The following is a 19,100-nucleotide window of genomic DNA, read 5'->3' on the forward strand; positions in this document are numbered from 1 at the left end:
TTTTAAGGGGGGGGGGGGGGCGGGGCGGAAATCGTCAACTCTTTCTTTTAGCAGCATTTTCCACACATCTCTCATTGCTGGGTTCCATATCTGTGAGTTAGCCAGGGGTCTACTTCAACTGCTGTTGTTTGCAAAATTTCCCCCCTAGACCGCTCTTGGAAGGAAGCTATTCCTGGTCCTCTCTCATATATGGTTATTGATGCAAGCGTGTGCCGATACAGGCTCCGTGCTTTAAGAGACTATAAGTAATACCTCTTCAGCAGTTTCAGCTGGGAGGAAAATTTGGTCAAAATGAAGCAGAGCTTAAAATCCATAAAAAGAAATTGTGCCACGCTTCAGTTTATAAATAGTTTTCATGCCATATCCTTTCCATGTTCCTCTTTTCCGTTTCTTCACTAAAGAGGTAGAATAGTAATAGTGAGTAAAACTTTGTTTAATCTTCTAAATTTACTTAAATTGCTTTCAGCTTTATTGTTCTCAAGAAATACTGAAATTGGATTTACTAGTCCCAATCTGGGGTCAGTACCACCTGCTCCTCACTAGATCTTGCACTGAAACAAATCGTGACTCTTCAGTTCTTAACTGACTTTTGTCTACACCAACAGTTGAAGCTATGACTTTATCTCCTAAATGATCCTAGTTGTTTGGTGTTTTTCTGAGCCACCTCTTGTATCCTTGAGGAAGCACTATTTTTAAAAAATCTATTAAAGGAAAGGTTTAGGGTGGAATGTGCCAAATATATATGCAAATAAAAAATTCTCCATGTGACTAGGCACATGTTTCCAGCCAGCCCATCTAGATTAGACTAGATGCTCTGAGAGAATGTACTTTCACCATTTAACCTAAGCTGCCTCCATGAAAAGTGGATTTGAATCTGTTTCTGACATGCATCTGTGAATTTGTCACATAATGGTAGCTGCCAGTTAACAATTTTTAGAAAAGACAATTGAAGTGGATAATTCAGAAGGGTTTTAAACTGTTTTTGAGAGAAGATAAATTATGCACATGAATGTTCTGTGCTGTAGCTTTCAGCACAGATTAAAAGTTGCCAAAGGTTATAGTGGGGAGTTTTTGTCATACAGGTTTGCCGTTGTGATGTTCAGAAATACGGTACTGAGATGGAGAAGGGTTTGGAAGCACATGCAGTGTTGATCATACAGTAGCTTATGGATGTGTGGCCTTGGCCTTGAGTTCTGAGGAATGCTTTGAGGGTGAAATAGAAGTGATGCTCTTGGGAGAATTTAAAGAAATAATACTGGGTGCAACTGTGTGTATTTGTTTTTCAAAGGCAATGAAGAATGGAAGTTACATTTGCATGCACTTCAGCTTTATTATTTGGTGCATCCAAACTTGTGATTTTGAAAGGCTGGCAGATGGTTTTGATCCTTGTGTTTGTATCTTGGTTGCTTTTGCACAGGCCTTAGAACTTGGCTTCCTAATCCAGGCTACAATAAATTATTCATCATTTGAACTCATTAAATCAAAATTGGTTGCCCTTTAAAAGGTCATGCTGTAGTTTAAGAGAACTCTTTGGCTTGAAGTATGTGAAAAATTGAAGTAGGTGATGATAGTGCTTGGGCTTTTTTTTAGTAGCCTTAAAATCTGTTATTCTAGCTCCGCTGAAATGGAATTACTACTAATACTGACTGAGCTTACGCTTCTGCCAAGTCAGCTGGAATCCTTTTGAATGTACACTTTCTTGGTCCCCAGTTGTGATATGCTTTTAGAATACCAATATCTATGGAATGTAATTCCTGGCTTGATAAAGACAAAAGTATTAGTAAAAACACAACTATGTCAAAACATGCCTCTAAAAAGTTTAAATGAATGCAGTATTAAAATATTTTAAGTATTATTTTAAAATATGAGAAGTGATTCCCACAGGAAAAGAAAGGGTAATACTATACCTGCACTGCTCATACTAGTCTCTATATTTCAGGATTTCTTCATTTACAGTTCTCTTAATTGCTATCTTTTGTCCTGTAATTTAACAGGTGAAAATTTTAATAGTCTCTGGAAAGCAGTGTAATTAATAGCTAGTTCATTTCCATTCACTCTAATGCGGTTCCATGTACAGAGGCGATGTTTTATGTTAGGATAGCTGCATGGATAGGACATGGGTTTGTTAGGGTACTTGAAATGCGGGAGGGCAATTTTGAATGAAATGCACATTCCTTTAGACTGTCAGTATGCTTTCCCAAAGCACTAACTAAACATTAGCCACATAATCAAAAGCAGGAACTAAAGCAAAAGTGATGTAAATAACGGGGCCCTTCATCGGGATGCTTGGAGCAGTGGTGGTAGGTAGTAAGCCTGTATTCTTTTGCCAAAATACTTTTTTTTTTAAGTTACTGCTAGTTTAAGGACAGATAGATTAGTTTTAGTGGCAGCAACACAACCCTGTCAGAGGGTGTAGGCCTTAATTTTTTGCTTTTTATACCACCCTAAGACACACTTGTAATTTTTCCATTGCCCATTTTCATGCGTTTTAGGGCTTCTCCTACCATGTGGGGTCAGTTAGTTAATAGCATCCTTACATAGCTTAAGTGCTGTTTTTAATGCAAATTCTATGTTTAATTCCTGAAAAATGCTAATTATCACCATTTATTAGACTTCACAGCATTTCCCTGAAGTAAATTAACTTCTTGATAGATAGTTTATTGCACAGTGTTTTATTTCTATTGATTTGAGGCACGAAGTTTGGTGTTTGTCGCTCTGAATTGAGCTTGTAAGTGAATTCCATGTGTTATAGGAGCATCGTTATAATCTTGAGGGAAGCTCCTCCCAAAGAAAAATGTTCTGTAATGTAAAATTCATAAAAATAACCATCTAATCCATGAGATCACAGGTAGTAATGTTTAAAGGGAGGCTGTAGCTATTTACTGTGAAAGCTTGCTTGGTATTTATTAAATACATGAATAATGCTACTAGCTAATTTAAAATTTTCAAACTTTAGAAGTGTTCAGTGTAATTGTTAAATAACAGTATGAAAGGACTGCACAATAAACTTGCAAATGTGAATGCCCATCTTTCTCTACTGATCCACCACAACACAGAAGAAAATACAATTTTTTGCCCATTTCTTGTTCTGCATCACAGCGTCCTAATTACCTAACATTTATATGATACTAGCTAATATTTGCCTGATTAGAAACAGTAGTGGAAAATGACTGGGGCTGTGAGTCCAGCAGAGGAGCAGGCTGAAACAGAGCTTGCTTGGAGCAGTAGTAAAAGGAAGAAGGAACATCAGCTCCATTCCACGTCCCTTTCCAGCCTCTTCCCTGAACTCTCCTCACCCTCCACTCCAAATTATACTGGCCCCTTCCTTCTTCCCCACCTTATAGAACCTACTCTGTTGCTGCCATCAAATTCAGTTTTTGCCTCTAATACGGAAAAGGCTTGTGTAGGCTTTGGGGATAATTTTTAACTCTAACAGTGAGGTAAGTGCTCCACAGGAGCATCTGCATTTCAAAAATGTAGCTGTGTAACTTGTATCACTTGATCTTTTTGCAGTCACTGCAGTATGTGGGCCAAATCATTGTAAAATGATTTATGGCATTCTTTATGACCACGGGGTGGGAGAGAGAAGGGAAGGAAACGGATCTGTGATAGCAAAACTGATAAATGAGACTTCTGGGTGGAGAAATATTTCATGGGTTTAAACTTTCTGCAGGATACTATAGTTTCCTTGAGAACTAAGACTTCTGGGTTTTTACCACTAGCCCAAGTGTGTTTAGTCTTGGTCATGATGAAGACAAACTGCAACAAGAAAAAATCTGAGCAGATACAGGGAGTCACAGTGAGAGTGGTCGATCGGTGGAACAGGGGCCCAGGCAAGCTGTGAAAACTCCGTCCTTGGAGACCTTCACAACTCAGCTGGACGTAGGACCCAGCGCAACCTGGCCTAAATCTGGCATCGGACCTGACACTGAAGTTGGCTCTGCTTTCAGCAGGGTGTTGGACCAGGATATATCCAGGGGTGCCTTCAAACGTAAAGTGTTTAAGAAGTCTAAGATTATTTTGAGACAAAAATAATGGTTTTATATGTATATGTGTATACATATCTCATATTACATGCCTGTACTCAGCCGAAAATTCCTGTGTATTCTGTGTAAGCTAGAGCTCTTCATGGCAGTTTTTTAAATAGACAGCTGTAGTGGGTGGATTTTTGGAAGAGCCTTCATATTCCACATAACAAATCAAACTGATTTCTACCTTAAATACAGCACCAATATGACTTCAGAGAGCAACTTCAAACAGTAGTCTGACGTAAAAAAAAAAAACCAAAACAAACCACAAAACAAAACCACCACCAGAAAAAAACACCCCAAAAAACCCCCAACCACATACACACAGAGAATTTTTAAGCCAACTACTGATTTTTCTTCCTCCGCTCCCTCTTTAAGCTGTGATGCAAGCTTTGTAGAACAGAATTTTTCTGGAGGCATTAAAAGCATAGGATGTGATGGACAAGTAAATGTCAGAGGTAGTTATGATAAAAATGAAGCAAACTGAAGAAACGCCTTTGTTCTATAGGCTAAGGAGAAAGTGGATAAATGAAAATAATACTTTTTTTTAAAAAGAGTTGGTCAGAAGAAGAGGTAAGGAGCTGGTATGCATATCAACATTGTCATTCAGGTCTGCATCTAAGTAAATAACTTATGTTCCTCATCCCACACTCTCAGCTGCATCTCCCCGCTCTAATCAATGGCTTTTAAAAAGATTTTACAGAAGTTACCGTTGTCCATTTAATCCAGCTGACCATCCAATATTTTAACAAAGAGAGCCCTGAAAGACCTCAAATGAGAAATGAGTGGTGCAACTGAGATGCTTTTTTGTGCATTGCAGGAATTGCTTCTATCAGTCCTGTTGCCTTAAAAAAAAAATAATATCTAGAAAACAAATATTCCTATTCCTTTCCGAATAGAAGAAATGAGAAATAGATTGTTTCCTTGCTTGTTGCTTCTAGATCTACCTCTGTATGGACTTTGTCTGTCTGAGAAGCTTTATTTCACTTCTTTACAGGGTCACTCATGTCACCACTGCTTTTGCAGGCTTTCGTTTCATACACAAAGCTCAAGCTCCAACCACATCTCCCCTGTCTTCAGCAGGATCAGATGGTGTGAGCCTTCTGTTTTGGATGGTAACTTCTGTTGTTTCTAGCTGATGTAATTCGTAACAAAGGTGTGGAAGTGCTCCTTCTATTCAGGTTGAAGAAGAATGCTTGGTCCTTCTGCTGGGCATAACCAGCTATGGAATTTATGCACCGTGTAAAATACTGCCTTAGTGACAGCCATTAAATTCTTCCATTGTAACTGTTTTTTCTTTCTCACTTCCTTTACTTTATATGCAAATAAATAAAAAATCCTGAAGCATGTTTTGTTTAAAACTGTGCCAGAGTCTCTACTGTGTCTCTGATCTACAGATAGAAAACTTTTTCCATGTAGCTTTTTAATGTGCTGCCTCTGATATAACATTCCAACATTGCCACATCTTGTAAAATTCTGTCTGTAATAGCTAGTCCTGACAAAACTATGCAGATTTCTGCTTTAATTTTCACTTGCCTCCAAATATACGTAAAATACAGTACAAGTTAGTGCTGTCAGTCTGTTGCAGTTTGCACTGCTGCTTCTTAAAAAATGCCACGGGGAGTTGGGTGCTGGGAGTAGCTGAGGTGATAGAGCCACTGGCAGCTCGCTGCAGGAGTTTTGTTTTTTTCCCCCACCAATTAAGAAATCAAGCTTCCTTACTTTTGAATCACTTTGTCCCTTTAATTGTAATTCATGAAAGGGAAGCATTTTGCCTGCATTGAAAACCAACCAGCAGAGGTTGCCATTGATTTTTCTGTTACCTCTTACCTGCTTAGCAGTATCTGGATTTCTTGTGCAAGACCTGCAATATTTGGCTGACGTGAGTGCTTGTTACCAGAGTTCAGCTCTCTGAGCACACAGGAAGAGGCACTGCAGCTCTGTACATAAGCTGGATCTGACCTGTGAGCAAGGTGACTCAGTGGTCGGCGTAACATTTGGAAGCTTTAGGAGTCACCAATATTCAAGTCTATCGAGCAGAATGCACTGAGCATGTAGTTTCTGCAGTCCACTTAGTTGTAGGCTTTACCTTTGCTTATCTAACGTGCCTGCCTGTCTTGGAGACTTTCTAACATCCATTTTAACATGTTTTGGCCCTTTGTTTCTCCAGTGCCCACCATGAACTGGCCCGGGGAGGGGAGAGAGAAGGACTGGTTGCTGCCGTGCCTGTGCACACCGTTTGTTCTCCTCCTCCTCCCCCACAGGAGGAGTGGGAAGAGGAGGAATAAAAATTGCTTCCTATTGTTCTGCCCGTGGCATGGATAGCTATGGCTTAAAGCTGTACTCAGGGACTAAATTTAGTCATCAGATCTGTTGTTGCAGCCATTTACTGTTCTGAGGTATTGAAGCGATCTAATTTTTTTCCTAAATCCTTCGATGGAAGAATTTGGAATTATCACATGCTGTTATTGCAAACCACTCTCACCCTGCTGCATTTTATGCTGCTTCACATTTCTACTGATTTGTCATTCAGCCTTGAATATTTGCTCCAGGCTATACTCAAAATACAAGATGTTAAGCCAGGAGCAGCTTATTAAAATTTTGCCTGTGGTTTGCCTTGGAACTAAAAGAATTTATATCACTGCAGTTTCTAATGACTTTAGTTTGTTAAAGCCTCCAATACCATTCTTGACACATGTATTTTGCTGATTTACAGCCCAAAATACTGTTTCGTGGTTGGTATTTTGATATCGAAATGTGCTGTTCCTCTGTGTGTCTGAGGATGTATGGAGGGTCTGTGTAAGATAACTTTGATGGTTGTACTTCTGTTGCTAGTTTTATTTTTAGGAAGCATAAACAATATTTCTGAGCCCTTACTCAGGGAATAACAGCATCCGTTTGTGTGAACAGAGAGGTCAGTTAGTTGGGTTTGTATTAAAGCTGATGTTTGCAGTCAGTTGGAGCAATTAAAAACTGCTAAGCTACTGAAACCAGTTGCAGATGAGTTTTGAAATAAATCTGCCATAAGTATGAAAACAATTTATTTTTAAGGGACTGTAATTTTGCCTTTTAATCAGGGCAAAATTTGTGTCAAACCACGGCAATTATACATTGTCCGCAAAAGTTCAGCGTCGTAAAATAAGAGGTGGGCATGAAATGACTCTCACGTTACTAATTACCGAACGGTGTTGTCAGGCGGTGATGGCGGTTTCTCAGATCACCTACACAACTCCAGCCAACCGGCCGGGCCAGATTTAAATGCTGATTTCTGGGGGTGGGGGGTGTCTCTCCAGCGGACTTTGCCGTTCGGCGGGGTCCGGCTGCGCGAGCGCGCACCTCACGAGACCTTTAACCCCGCGCCGGGCCGAGCCCCCCCCGGCCCCGCCGCCTTCCCCCGGGGCTCCCCGCCGGGGGCCACGCCCGCCCTGCCCCGCTGCGACCGGGCTCCGGCCGCTCGGGGCAGCCCCACGGCCGGGCCGGGGCCGCCTCCCGGGGCCGGGCGCGGCGGGGCCCCCGCCGCCCTGCCCTGCCCCCTCCCCTCCCCTTCCCTTCCGTTCCGTTCGGTTTCCCCGCCGGCCCGGCCCGGCCCGGCCCGGCCGCCGTTACCTAGTGACAGTGGCGCGGCCATTGGCGGGGGGCCGGGGGAACCAGTCACCTTTCCAGCGCCCGGCTCGTCTGCATCGGCTGGTGGGGGGGCAGGGGGAGGGGGAGGGGGAGGGGGAGGAGGAGGAGGAGCAGCGGACTCAGGTGCAAGCAATAATTCCAAGGGGGAAGGAGAGAAATAGCGACAGAAGCTCCAGCCGCACCACAGTAACTAGGACTCCCCTGTCAAGCAGTTCATTGTAGCGGCTGATAAGGATACGTGTAGGTGAGAAAGATTGCTATATTGCTTTAGCAGAGAATTAGAGAAAGCAGTCGTTTTATATGTGCTCCGTTGCTTATAGGCGAAGGGAATGAAGAGCTGGAAATATTCTGGGATGTTATAAAATCAAAAGGACTTTCTGTACAGCGTGGCGATGCACAACAGGAAATTAACTCCAAAAAGAACGCTTTCTCTCAAACTGCTGCAATAGAATTGAGAATTTTTTTCTAGTAACTGAAATTCCTCCTGAAGACACAGCAAGGACTATCAAAAACATCGGAGAGATTCTGCTACTTTTAAAGAGACTTAAAGCAAATGCCAGCGTAATATCTGAATGACCTTGGAGATCATTTTATGTGGATTCATTAATTCTCACTGCCGGTCTTCTAGTCTCAGGAACTCAAGGATTAAAGATGATTTTAACATTTTAGGGGCCTTTCAAAAAGCAAGATTGTATACAATTAATTACTCGCCTAATGATTCCTGAATTAATCAAGCATATACTTAAAACTGAACACAGAAGATGCTTTCTTTTAACGTTTCCTTTTTCCGTAACTGCGAATAAAATGAGCAAGGTAATATCCTGCAGGTAGAACATTTTTTTTAAAAAGCAACTATTTCTGATGCTGATCATCTAATAAATTTAAAAACCCCAGAACTATGTAGAAGATGAAGCTGAATAACAGAATAATGGAGTAGTAAACAATGGCAGCTTTTCTAGTCAAACCAGCATTTCATTAGCTTCACAGCAGAATGCAGATGGAAGTTTCTGTTCTCGTTGTATGGGGGTTTGTGAAATGATTCAGGTGTAGCTACAGAGGTGAGCAATATCATGGATATAGCTATGAACTCCTGGGTACCGATCCACTGTAGCAGATATGGCAGAGTTTCCAAAGATGGTTATTATAAATTACTATTGCTGAAATTAAATTCAAGAAGGATTTATTTTGTCTGTGGGGACCTTGAATTATGCTTCTGGCATTAATAATTGTAATGGACTATAACCGTTTGAAGGAATTGTGCATATTGACATAAGTCTCCAAATTCTATTCTTAAATTATTTTCATTTTTAAATGAATAGACACGATCTTCCTCATTGTATGCGAGATGTATGTTTTCTTTCTTGGGAGTCAGAGGACAAATCTGCCTTGTCCCCCACCTGTCTCCATCCAAATAAAATTCATTATTCATACCCAAACAGTGGTGAGTCTATTGGAATTAACCTTGACAAAAATGTTTTCCTTACCTTTCCAATGAATAGCATGGATAAGATGGAGTAGCATCTCCTGAATGGAGCCAGAAAAGACAGCATTAGATGGTGAACTTTTTCCTTCACTCTCCAGTCAGTCTGTGATTTAAATTGAGACATGAAAAAGATTATCTCCAGTAACTGCTGGTCTGGGAAACCTGAGATGTACTGAGGTTCCTCCTTCCCTTCCTCCCCCTCACCCCGTTATATTCCAAAGTAAATGACTTTCTCAGGAAAAAAAAGCAGTCAGAGATTCCCCCCACTCCTTCCCTGGGAAATGAATGTGTCTCTTTTGTAATTTTTTATTTCCCTATTTCACCGTACCTGTTTGTTTTAGAAGTGCCTTTTGTTTGCTAAAGATTGGTCGAGAGCACTGGAGGAGCTGATCAGTGGCCTTTCTCTTTCTGGCTTTTTTTTTTTTTTTTCTTTTCTTTCTTTCTTTCCTTAAAGCTAAGGCGTGCCAGAGGTGATGCACTGATGCTGAGGAGGCATCAACAGCTATGGGACTGTAATCCTCTCAAATGTAAGCATTGGCAGTGTCTACAAAGAGAGATCGTGAGACGCTGAAGCAGAGTTTAGCTGCTGTTAAGCAGGTCATCTACTCGCTAAGGCTCAGATTGCAGTGTTTCCTAATCACAAAACATGAACCAGTCCCGATGGATTGAATGGAGGACTCTGAATATGAGCACTAGTGTTATGAACATATCTGAGCATCTCTCCTGCCCTCTTGGATTTGGTCACTACAATGCAGTTGACATCTGTATCCTTGAGACAGTTGTTATTGTCTTGCTAACATTTTTAATTATTGCGGGTAACTTAACTGTGATATTTGTTTTTCACTGTGCTCCACTTCTGCATCATTATACCACCAGCTATTTTATTCAGACCATGGCCTATGCTGATCTTTTTGTTGGAGTTAGCTGCTTGGTTCCTACTTTATCACTGCTCCACTACTCGACAGGTGTCCACGAGTCCTTGACTTGTCAAGTTTTTGGATATATCATCTCTGTGCTAAAAAGCGTATCTATGGCATGTCTTGCTTGCATCAGTGTGGATCGCTATCTCGCTATAACAAAGCCTCTCTCCTATAATCAACTGGTCACACCTTGTCGCTTGAGAATCTGCATCATTTTGATCTGGATATACTCTTGTCTGATCTTCTTGCCTTCCTTTTTTGGTTGGGGAAAACCTGGTTACCATGGAGATATTTTTGAATGGTGTGCTACCTCCTGGCTAACTAACGCCTATTTTACTGGCTTTATCGTGTGCTTACTATATGCTCCTGCTGCCTTTGTCATATGTTTCACGTATTTCCACATCTTTAAAATTTGCCGGCAGCACACCAAAGAGATAAATGATCGGAGAGCTCGATTTCCTAGCCATGAAGTGGATGCTGCTGGGGAGACTGGACACAGCCCCGATCGCCGCTATGCCATGGTTTTGTTTCGGATAACCAGTGTCTTCTACGTGCTGTGGCTCCCCTATATCATATACTTTCTGCTGGAGAGCTCTAGGGTGTTGGAAAACCCAGCGCTTTCCTTCTTAACGACGTGGCTTGCTATAAGCAATAGTTTCTGCAACTGTGTGATATATAGCCTCTCCAACAGTGTTTTCAGGCTGGGACTGCGGAGACTGTCAGAGACAATATGTTCATCTTGTATGTGTCTAAAAGACAGGGATGTCCGGGACCCTAAACCAAGAAAACGGGCTAATTCCTGCTCCATTTAAAGAAAACTGGCGCATGTAATAAAACATGGAGTTTTGATAGTATTTGCTGTATCTGGAAACTTGCCAGAAGAGAAATGTTTACTTGAATAGTTTTCCGTGATGTTAGAGTGAGTTTAAAAGTGATTGCGGAAAAGGAAAAGGCTGCTGTAAGAGGGGTCTCTGAGTTTGAATATAGCTCTTGTAAAATTGTGAGGAGAGCGATTCCACAGAGACAAACAAGAACGACAGAACTAAAAATCTTCCAAAGGGCATGAAATAACTACCACATCAGAGGAGGTTCCTCATAAAAGTTAGTTACTACCTTATATTTTCCCCCTTGTAGAAAAGTTGTCTTACTATCTTTGTGTCAGAATATACTGTAGCCTTCTGAATTTAAATATATTTAAGAGGAAACAATCAACAACACAGTAAGTGGCTATCCATAAATTATATACCTGAGGACTATAGTAGATATTGCAGATTAATAATCAGCTCTCTCTCTCTGCTCACATCTTGTACAAGTTTCAGTTGTACGAACAATCTGCAGTGCATAAAACCTACATCAGGCATGATGCTTTTGAATAAAATGGCACATTTTGGTACAACTTTCACAGAAGCTCTCCCTCTCATTTCCCCTTTTTTTCCCCATACTGTGCATCCCTAGGTTCCATCACGTCCAAGTGGTTTAGTTTGTGGGCACCTATGAGGTAAACTGAGTTTCTAACCATTCTTCCTGCAGAAAGCAATAGCCCTTCCTGGCTGGCTGAGTAACTGCAGCTGCCTGTGTACAATGACTTCTTCAATCTTTCATTCTCTTGATCCTGTTAAATGAGCACACAGTATCGATGTAGTGTCCTTTAGGGTGTACTAAAGCTTTTTCCTTTATTGGCTACACAGATAATCCTAATGCAAATATGATAATCGTACGCGGTGGTGTGCATCACTGCTTAGAAAATTAAAACTAACTAGCCCTTTTCTTTGGGAAGTCTAAATAGCTTACTGTTGTAGCTGTCAATCCATTGTGTGAACCTAGCTTGCACATACTGTATTTTTTTTTAGAGAAAACGTAAATTGTGGTCTGTGCCTAATGTTTTCCTAGCACATGGAATAGGTCAATGCTACAGGATTAAAAAATTACACTTGCTTTTAAGAGAAATACTTCTGTGCAGTTGTTGAATAGCTGTTTGTTAGACAAGTGTTCTTGAAGGAGGAGAGCGAGGCAGTTTAGTATTAAATACGGGCAAAGAGCTTCAGTATTGCCTTTTGTACTGAACTGATTTTCAGGTCCACTGATGAAATCTTTTTTTATTTCGCAAGGGCACGCATTAGGTTCGTGTAATAAATTGCCAGGGGTTCAGATGCATGCCAATCAATAAAATAGTTAAATTATTATTTTGAACCAAATGTAATTTTCTTAGATGGTTATTGGCTTTTAAAAAAGGCCCAATCATTGATTGTTGGTGCCTTTTAACACTGCACTATTATTCCTTCTTTCACCAAAATGCATATGTAAAGATCGTGCCTATTACTTTTTGTAATGGAAGCTAACCACGCTTGCACACTTGTGGTTTGACTCTAGATCTCCCTTAATTATGTATTCTTTGTTCTGTTGAGGTGGTTCTGAACCCCTGTACGTTTTTTTAAACCTGTAAGAAAGTTGAAACAATGGAATAAAGTAGTATTATGTATATCAAAACCAGCGTTGGCGTTAGTTCCCTGATGTTACGCTCCGTTCTCTGTGAAAGTTCTTTTGGGTTAGGACTCAAGTGTCTGATTTAAAATCCAAACCTCAAAGCTGCTTACTTGCCATCTTAAACATTTATATACTGGTTTATAGCATGGCACAATCTTTAAAGCAGATTGAAACAGGACTTGAAACATTGCTTTAGCTAAGCTGAACTGTTGCTGACAATTAGACCTGATAGATATCGTGGATAAATGGGTAGTATTCTTTGCACATATCTCACAATGCTCCACGTTTACAGCAACATGTCTGCTGCCTTCTTTTGAAAAGTTGCGGTTTATTTCAGAAGGCTCTTTTTGGCTGATTGCTGCTCTATAAGGTTGTGTGACCTCGCCGCCTCTTACAAATGTGACTTGATTCCTTTTGTTTTGTCATTATCTTGCCATTGTTTCCTGCTTAATAGGTCCTCAGCGTGCAAGACTTGGACAAGGAAAATGAAGTATCTCACTTCTCACAACCCATGGGGCTGGTTCCATATCAATAAAGTAGTTTTATTTCTGTGCTCCAGAGGTGGCTGCTTAACCGATTCTGGTGTTTGTTGGCATTCCTGGTAACAAGTTTCTATGGGACCTCCTGAAATTCAAGAAAAGTTCTGTAAAATGCTTGAAGTTAAACTAACCTTTTATTAAAATCAAGCAATACAGCCTGGAGGCGGTAGATGCACTGTTAGCATGGTACTGCAACTTCAAATATGTAGAAATACACAAGCTAACTCATTTGTATCGGTAGTGCCTTAGTTGAACCCTGCTTGTATAACCTCAGCAAATGGAGCTGATGTACAGCAACTTGAAGCTTTATTGCCTGCAAACAGTAGGTCAGAAAGAGAGATTCCCTTCAGAGGCTGCAGCACAAGGTTTACTCACCAGCCCACCTGCTTCTTGCCCTCAAGGGCAGAGTTAGCAATACTTTTCTCTCTACCATCGTGCTGAGTTTGTGGAGTTGTCAGGTGGGACTGAAGATTTTCTTTTTCCTCAGGCTGTCGTTGGAGGGAGAAAATATAGTAGAAATCCAGTACCCTGGAAACAAATCATAGGTTCCTATGTTCCTTGCCCTTTTTGAGGGGTTTGTTTCTTAAACATTGGCTTAATGTTGTTGGTGCGAGAACGCTAATTATCTTATCTGGTCCCTGAATTTCAGTTGCTGTAAAATCACGCTTCAGCCTGTTCTCTGTAAATCTGAGTCTCCTGGTCTCCTGGTCTCCTGGAATCTGTCAAACTAAACATCCTCAGCAGAGTTAAATACTGCATTTCTTCTTGCTGTTTGCAAGATGTCAGGATTTGATCTGGTGGTCAGTCACATGAATTTTTAAATTTAGTGTGTTTTATTTTTTGAAAGTGTTTTCTAAACTCATTATTTCAAATTCTATTTGAGGGAGGTTTGTTATTGTTTTACTAATGCTGTCTGAGTATTCCAGCTGGTGCTAAATCCTCTTCTAAAATTATAAGGCTGGTTGTTCTAATGGATAAAAAAATTCCAATAGAAATTCCAGTCACCCAGTCTGTCACTTTTGATTTTCATTCTGTCATTATATGAAGTCTCACGTTCTTGTATGAAAATCTGATTAAAGAATGAGAATTTTAAAGCTGGCATCTGGAGTACACATCCCACTTTCACGTGCCTAAAGATCTTTATGACTTATGAAATACCTAGTAAACAGGTGACCAGATACTGACCAAAGAAATCAGCAGATTAAAATAATTGTTGATAAACAGGTAATAATAACGTCTCTCCATATACAGATATATTGAGGGAGTTGCTAAAACTTTAGGTTCCTTTAAAAGAAGTTCCTGCGAGAAGAAAACATAAGTAAAATATTAAATAAAAAGGTTATAGTGAAGAAATATGCCCAATAGGTAAGCAAGATGAATATATAACATATATACATATATATACTCCTTTGTGCAGGTAGATTATGTTATGCCATTACATTCCTCTTGACTACTTATGGTTGTAGTGTAGGCTATGTCAAGGTTGATTGTGTTACCGTTTTTGGAATCTTATCTTCAGCCTAAGGAAAAGTAAAAAAAAAATAATTGTGTAATGGAGGCAAAAGCGCTACCAGAAAAGTAATTTTTTCTTAATTCAATTTCTATGCGCTTCCTTATTTTCTGGAATGCCTAAGTGAATTTCTCCTTAAAAAACTGTTATTTATAAGGAAAGAAATCTCTAGTAATGAAAAGCACAATGCTGTCTTTTAAAAGTTTAGTTATTGTCTTATAGTAAGATTCTCCCCCACCCCCATTTTTGCTTAAGAATCCATTTTGTAATGGTTCGTGGTAAAGCATGAGGTATGCTATGTTTATTTTTGTGCAGAATCTTTGTGCTTTCTCTCCTGAAAAGTTTGTAGTGTTTTGCTTTATTGAGCCACCTTTCATAGGTACAGTTTATGAAAACCTTTTCAAAATAGCATTTATATTGCTTTTGTGATTATTTTTAATTAATTAATGTTTGACAACTGAATATCCATAAGCACAGTTAGTTTTCATGCTCAGCAAAACTAATAAATGTCCTTCCTTGGGTAAAAGAACGTACCAGTCAATATTCAAAATTGGCTATTGAGAAAAGGGTATCAATGCAATGATTAGTTATTTCATTAGCTATTTCACCTTGCATCTAAAAATTAAGTTTAACTGTAAAAAAATAAGATAGTTGCTGCAACAGGATATTGAGTTGATGGGAAATGCATCAGATCGTACACTCTCACAGTTGGTTCTCAACATGAAACTATTTTATATTTCCATATTACAGTTGTAGTCAAGCAAATTAACATATAGGGTTTAAAAAAATCTTTTTAATTCTTCTCTTTTTTTAATGTTGGTGTTTGTATGCTGAGGATCTGTATCTCTAAATCCAAGCCACTGCTCATGGTGGGAATATATCCCTTCAACAGATCTCAAACTCAGTTGCAGTGTGCCTAGCAACATGCTGGTGCTGGAGCTGACTTTGCTAAGGAGAAGTGCCAGAGGTTCAGGAGGCCAACATTGCTGTGGGGAAAGAATGTCAGCGAAGGTGATGGCGGCCTCCCCAGCCATGCTCCAGGATCAGCTAATTTGCAGATCTTTCAGTTTTATTGTCACTGTCACCAAAAGGATAAGTTTAAGCTTTTGACTTCATTCCATTCCTCTTACCGCCCCCCCCCCCCCCCCCCCCATTACCTCTCTCTTTTTAGGCTGTTTTATGGATGGAGTGGTACATCATTCTGCTAAAGAGCTGAATTAGATTTTTAAAAATTAAAATATCTTATGCATGTCTTTTGAATGGCAAAACCAAACATTACTTTGTTAACTAGATGCTGATTGATTTTTAGACCTTTCTAGAAATGGAAGCATCACTGAGGCAGTGTTTTTCTGTTACTTGAAATATTACCTGGAACATTGCTTAAAGGTAGTATCTTCCAAAGATTACATGATTTTTGCTAAACCAAATATGAAGTTCAAGTAAAATGTGTGGGTTTTTTCCTATTTAATGTAGACTTGTTTAATATTTTTAAGTAAATACTAAATTTATATATAGATCTCTGCAGTCATTAAGCATTTTAAATTGTTAATAAAAGACTATGTCATTATTGTAGATTAGTGGCGTGAAATCAGTATAGAAGGGTATTTAAGGGTAGCTTCCTACTCACAGATTTTTCTAGTCAATCTTAAATAAAATGACTCCTTTCTCCATCTGATACTAGGAAAATCCTTCCAGAAAATATGATCTGAGCTCCATGAGGTTTAAGTGCTAAAGGAACAGTATGTGAATGCAGAAGCAGCTGTTAATGGCTCTGTGCCCCAGCACAGCCTCGATAAAATACTAACAAACGTCACTTTTACATCCATAATTTCTGTCAACTATTCCTCTGTCCAAGTACTGTGAAAGGTAGGAGGAATATAAGGAAACCTTAGTGCTTTCAGCTGCACTGATAGGAGGCTTGGAAAAGCAATTTCAGGCAGTAAAAATGCCTGGAGATCTTCGGGATTTTATCAGTCTCATGCCGACTGCCGGCAGACTTAACCCTCTTGAGAAGAATGTGACAGCAATGCTGAAGGCATTTCGTTTTAATCACTGTGTGACTCGGTTTGAACAAAGAGAAGGTGATTTGGATCAAAATGAAACTTTTTTAAGTGCCGTGATTACCAGGAAAAGAGTTTTGTCTTTTGTATGCAATGTTCATCCCTGCCTCAAAGCTTGCAATGTAAATTTTAGAATGGGCAGTATTAGAAAAAGGGACGAAACAGGAAGGTTTTGAGAAGGTGAAGTTGGGAGTGTTAATCATGTGAGGGCACTTCTGCATCTTGACAGCATTGCTGTTTGTTTCTTTGTTTTCTTTAAATGAAACAGATAATGCTTGTTGTCTCTTTTTTCCTGCTTCTATAAATAATTTCAGTAAGCACAAATTCTTTTCATCATGGAAGAAGTCAGTTTTAATGAGGTATTTAAATGAAGAATAGGATAGTGGATTAGGAAAGTGTAAGGGCACCCTGGGAGAAGACAAAGTATGTTGCTTGTGGAAGATGTACTACTATTAATTTCATACAATTTAGGCAGGAAAGTCTTAAAATAACTGTTTCTGGTGAAGGTTTCTAGTCCTTGTACAATCTCTCCAGTGTTATTTATGCTTGTGCATGTATTATTTAAAAGTTGTTCTTGTGTGACAACTAAATTTAGAGTTATAAATGGACAAATGTTATTTTCCATGACCAGGCGAATTTGTTCTGACTTAGGAAAGACATCTGCTGAACCCACAGATTTTTGGTGTTTATTAAGTGATTATAGCATACAGGTTCTCATTAGCTGTTCTGTTGTGGTGAAACAAATATAGGAACTGTGTAGTGAGACAGAAGAGCTGACCATTCCTCAGACGGACTGCTCCTCATCTGTTGCCTGAAATTATTACATCATATAAGCCCGGGTGAGGTTGTGGCTTTGGGAGGCCAAACACAGAGAACGGGTAACCTTTATTTACTCTTTTCGGTAGTTTACCTTAATGCCACTGTATTACTCTATCTCGGCGTTTGCATCTGTTCTTAAATGAGGCTTGTCAAATCAAAACACTTGTGTCACTTTGGAATATGTATACCCCCTTGTTTCCTGCTGAGATTCACGTAGGTCTCTCTCAGTACGACGTGCCATTTAAACCTCTGATTCATGTTCACTGACTCAACCCGTGGTGGTTTCAATTGTTACCGTTCTGGCAGCAGGATGAAACATGCCTCGCCTCCTCTTCCGTTGGTTGTTTCGGGTCAGTCTGGCAGCTTAGCCCAAACCCATTTTCAGCAGCGGGTGGGGATGTATGGCAGAGAACGCTGGCGTGGCTGAAGCATGTGCGTGTCCTCTGCTCATGCTTTCACTACATGCAATTAATCCTCCACAGAAGGGGTGGCATAGGCAGCTGAAGGCCATAATGCCTCAAACTGCCTCAACAGGATTTTTGCAGAGCTTTGTTTATTAGGGTTTTCAATGGTAAGGAAATTCGTTGTAATTGAGAGAGTAATGAATTGTCATTGGGTCAAGAACAGATTAGTCTTTCATCTGTGCCCTCAATAGGATCTTCATAAGATAATTTTATTATAATCAGGTAGATTTGGGATACTGCTGTCTTTATAATGAGTTTTAATGCAACTATACGTACATAAGCGTTGTAAAGAGTCATATAATGGCAAGGTTTCAGTGGCAGCTTTTTCTTCATTTCAAGGGACCACTTTTTGGCTAGAGTTGGATAAGTGCTAAGTGTGTACTAAAATTACCAAAGCCAAAACAGCAAACACAGACTATAAATTAAACACCTATATCCAAACCTACTTTCTCTGTAATATTGGCTTCTTAATATTGTCCAGTCAATATCTCATGTTGGCTTGTGAAGGTGACATACAGAAAAGCAAGAAATCTAATATAAATATAAATATAAAATATAAGCATAACTACATGCTATTATAGCTAAATTATTTTAAAGATTTTTGATTTTTCAACTCAAGACTTTCGGAGACCATATTTTCTGTGATCACTTACCTTGGGAACTCGCAACCAATTAATTAGTTTTCTTTTCTGGCTGTGCTTTACTTGATCTCTGGCTCTGGGGTTTTTTAAAGTTCAGCTTGAAATCTGAAGTAAAATTTTTAAATTCAGTTTTTCTGTTACATAGATGCGTTCTTCACTTGACTCATGTGAAAACCTTTATGAGGATATTAGAAAAATCATGTCCTTGAAGGGAACTATACCTAGTCTTAAATCTATTTAAGGCTGCATTTCATTGTATCTAAAAGAAGCTGTTGCTGTACCTTGTTTACTGGATTTCAGGTGTCTTGGCAACAAGCCTCATCGGCAGATGACAAGTTCTCCAACCTCTTCTGTTGGGCTGAAATATTATTTGCCACTGATTTAATTTGTAAATGTTGCTAACTAAAGAAACTCTGTTTTGGTGGTGAATCAGCATTTTGTATGGGATTTACAGAGATACTTTATTGTTTTCCTTTCATTCTGATGGCAATATATGAGGGTTATTGCCTAAGTGCAGCAGGAAGTTTT

At 39.6% G+C, this 19,100-nt stretch overlaps 2 protein-coding genes across 4 annotated transcripts in view; both read left to right on the forward strand.

The window, feature by feature from the left end:
• Positions 1-19,100, forward strand: part of RABGAP1L (RAB GTPase activating protein 1 like) — a 262,600-nt gene that overhangs the window by 82,708 nt on the left and 160,792 nt on the right. The gene's annotated exons all lie outside the window — the stretch shown is intronic.
• On the forward strand, positions 7,758-12,808 carry GPR52 (G protein-coupled receptor 52). The gene is made up of 2 exons (XM_064454438.1): positions 7,758-7,896; positions 7,973-12,808. The coding sequence occupies exon 2, from the start codon at positions 9,782-9,784 to the stop codon at positions 10,865-10,867; it is 1,086 nt and encodes a 361-aa protein (XP_064310508.1). The 5' UTR covers positions 7,758-7,896; positions 7,973-9,781; the 3' UTR covers positions 10,868-12,808.

This window comes from Phalacrocorax carbo, chromosome 6, assembly GCF_963921805.1.
Source record: "Phalacrocorax carbo chromosome 6, bPhaCar2.1, whole genome shotgun sequence".
Taxonomy (NCBI): Eukaryota; Metazoa; Chordata; class Aves; order Suliformes; family Phalacrocoracidae; genus Phalacrocorax; species Phalacrocorax carbo.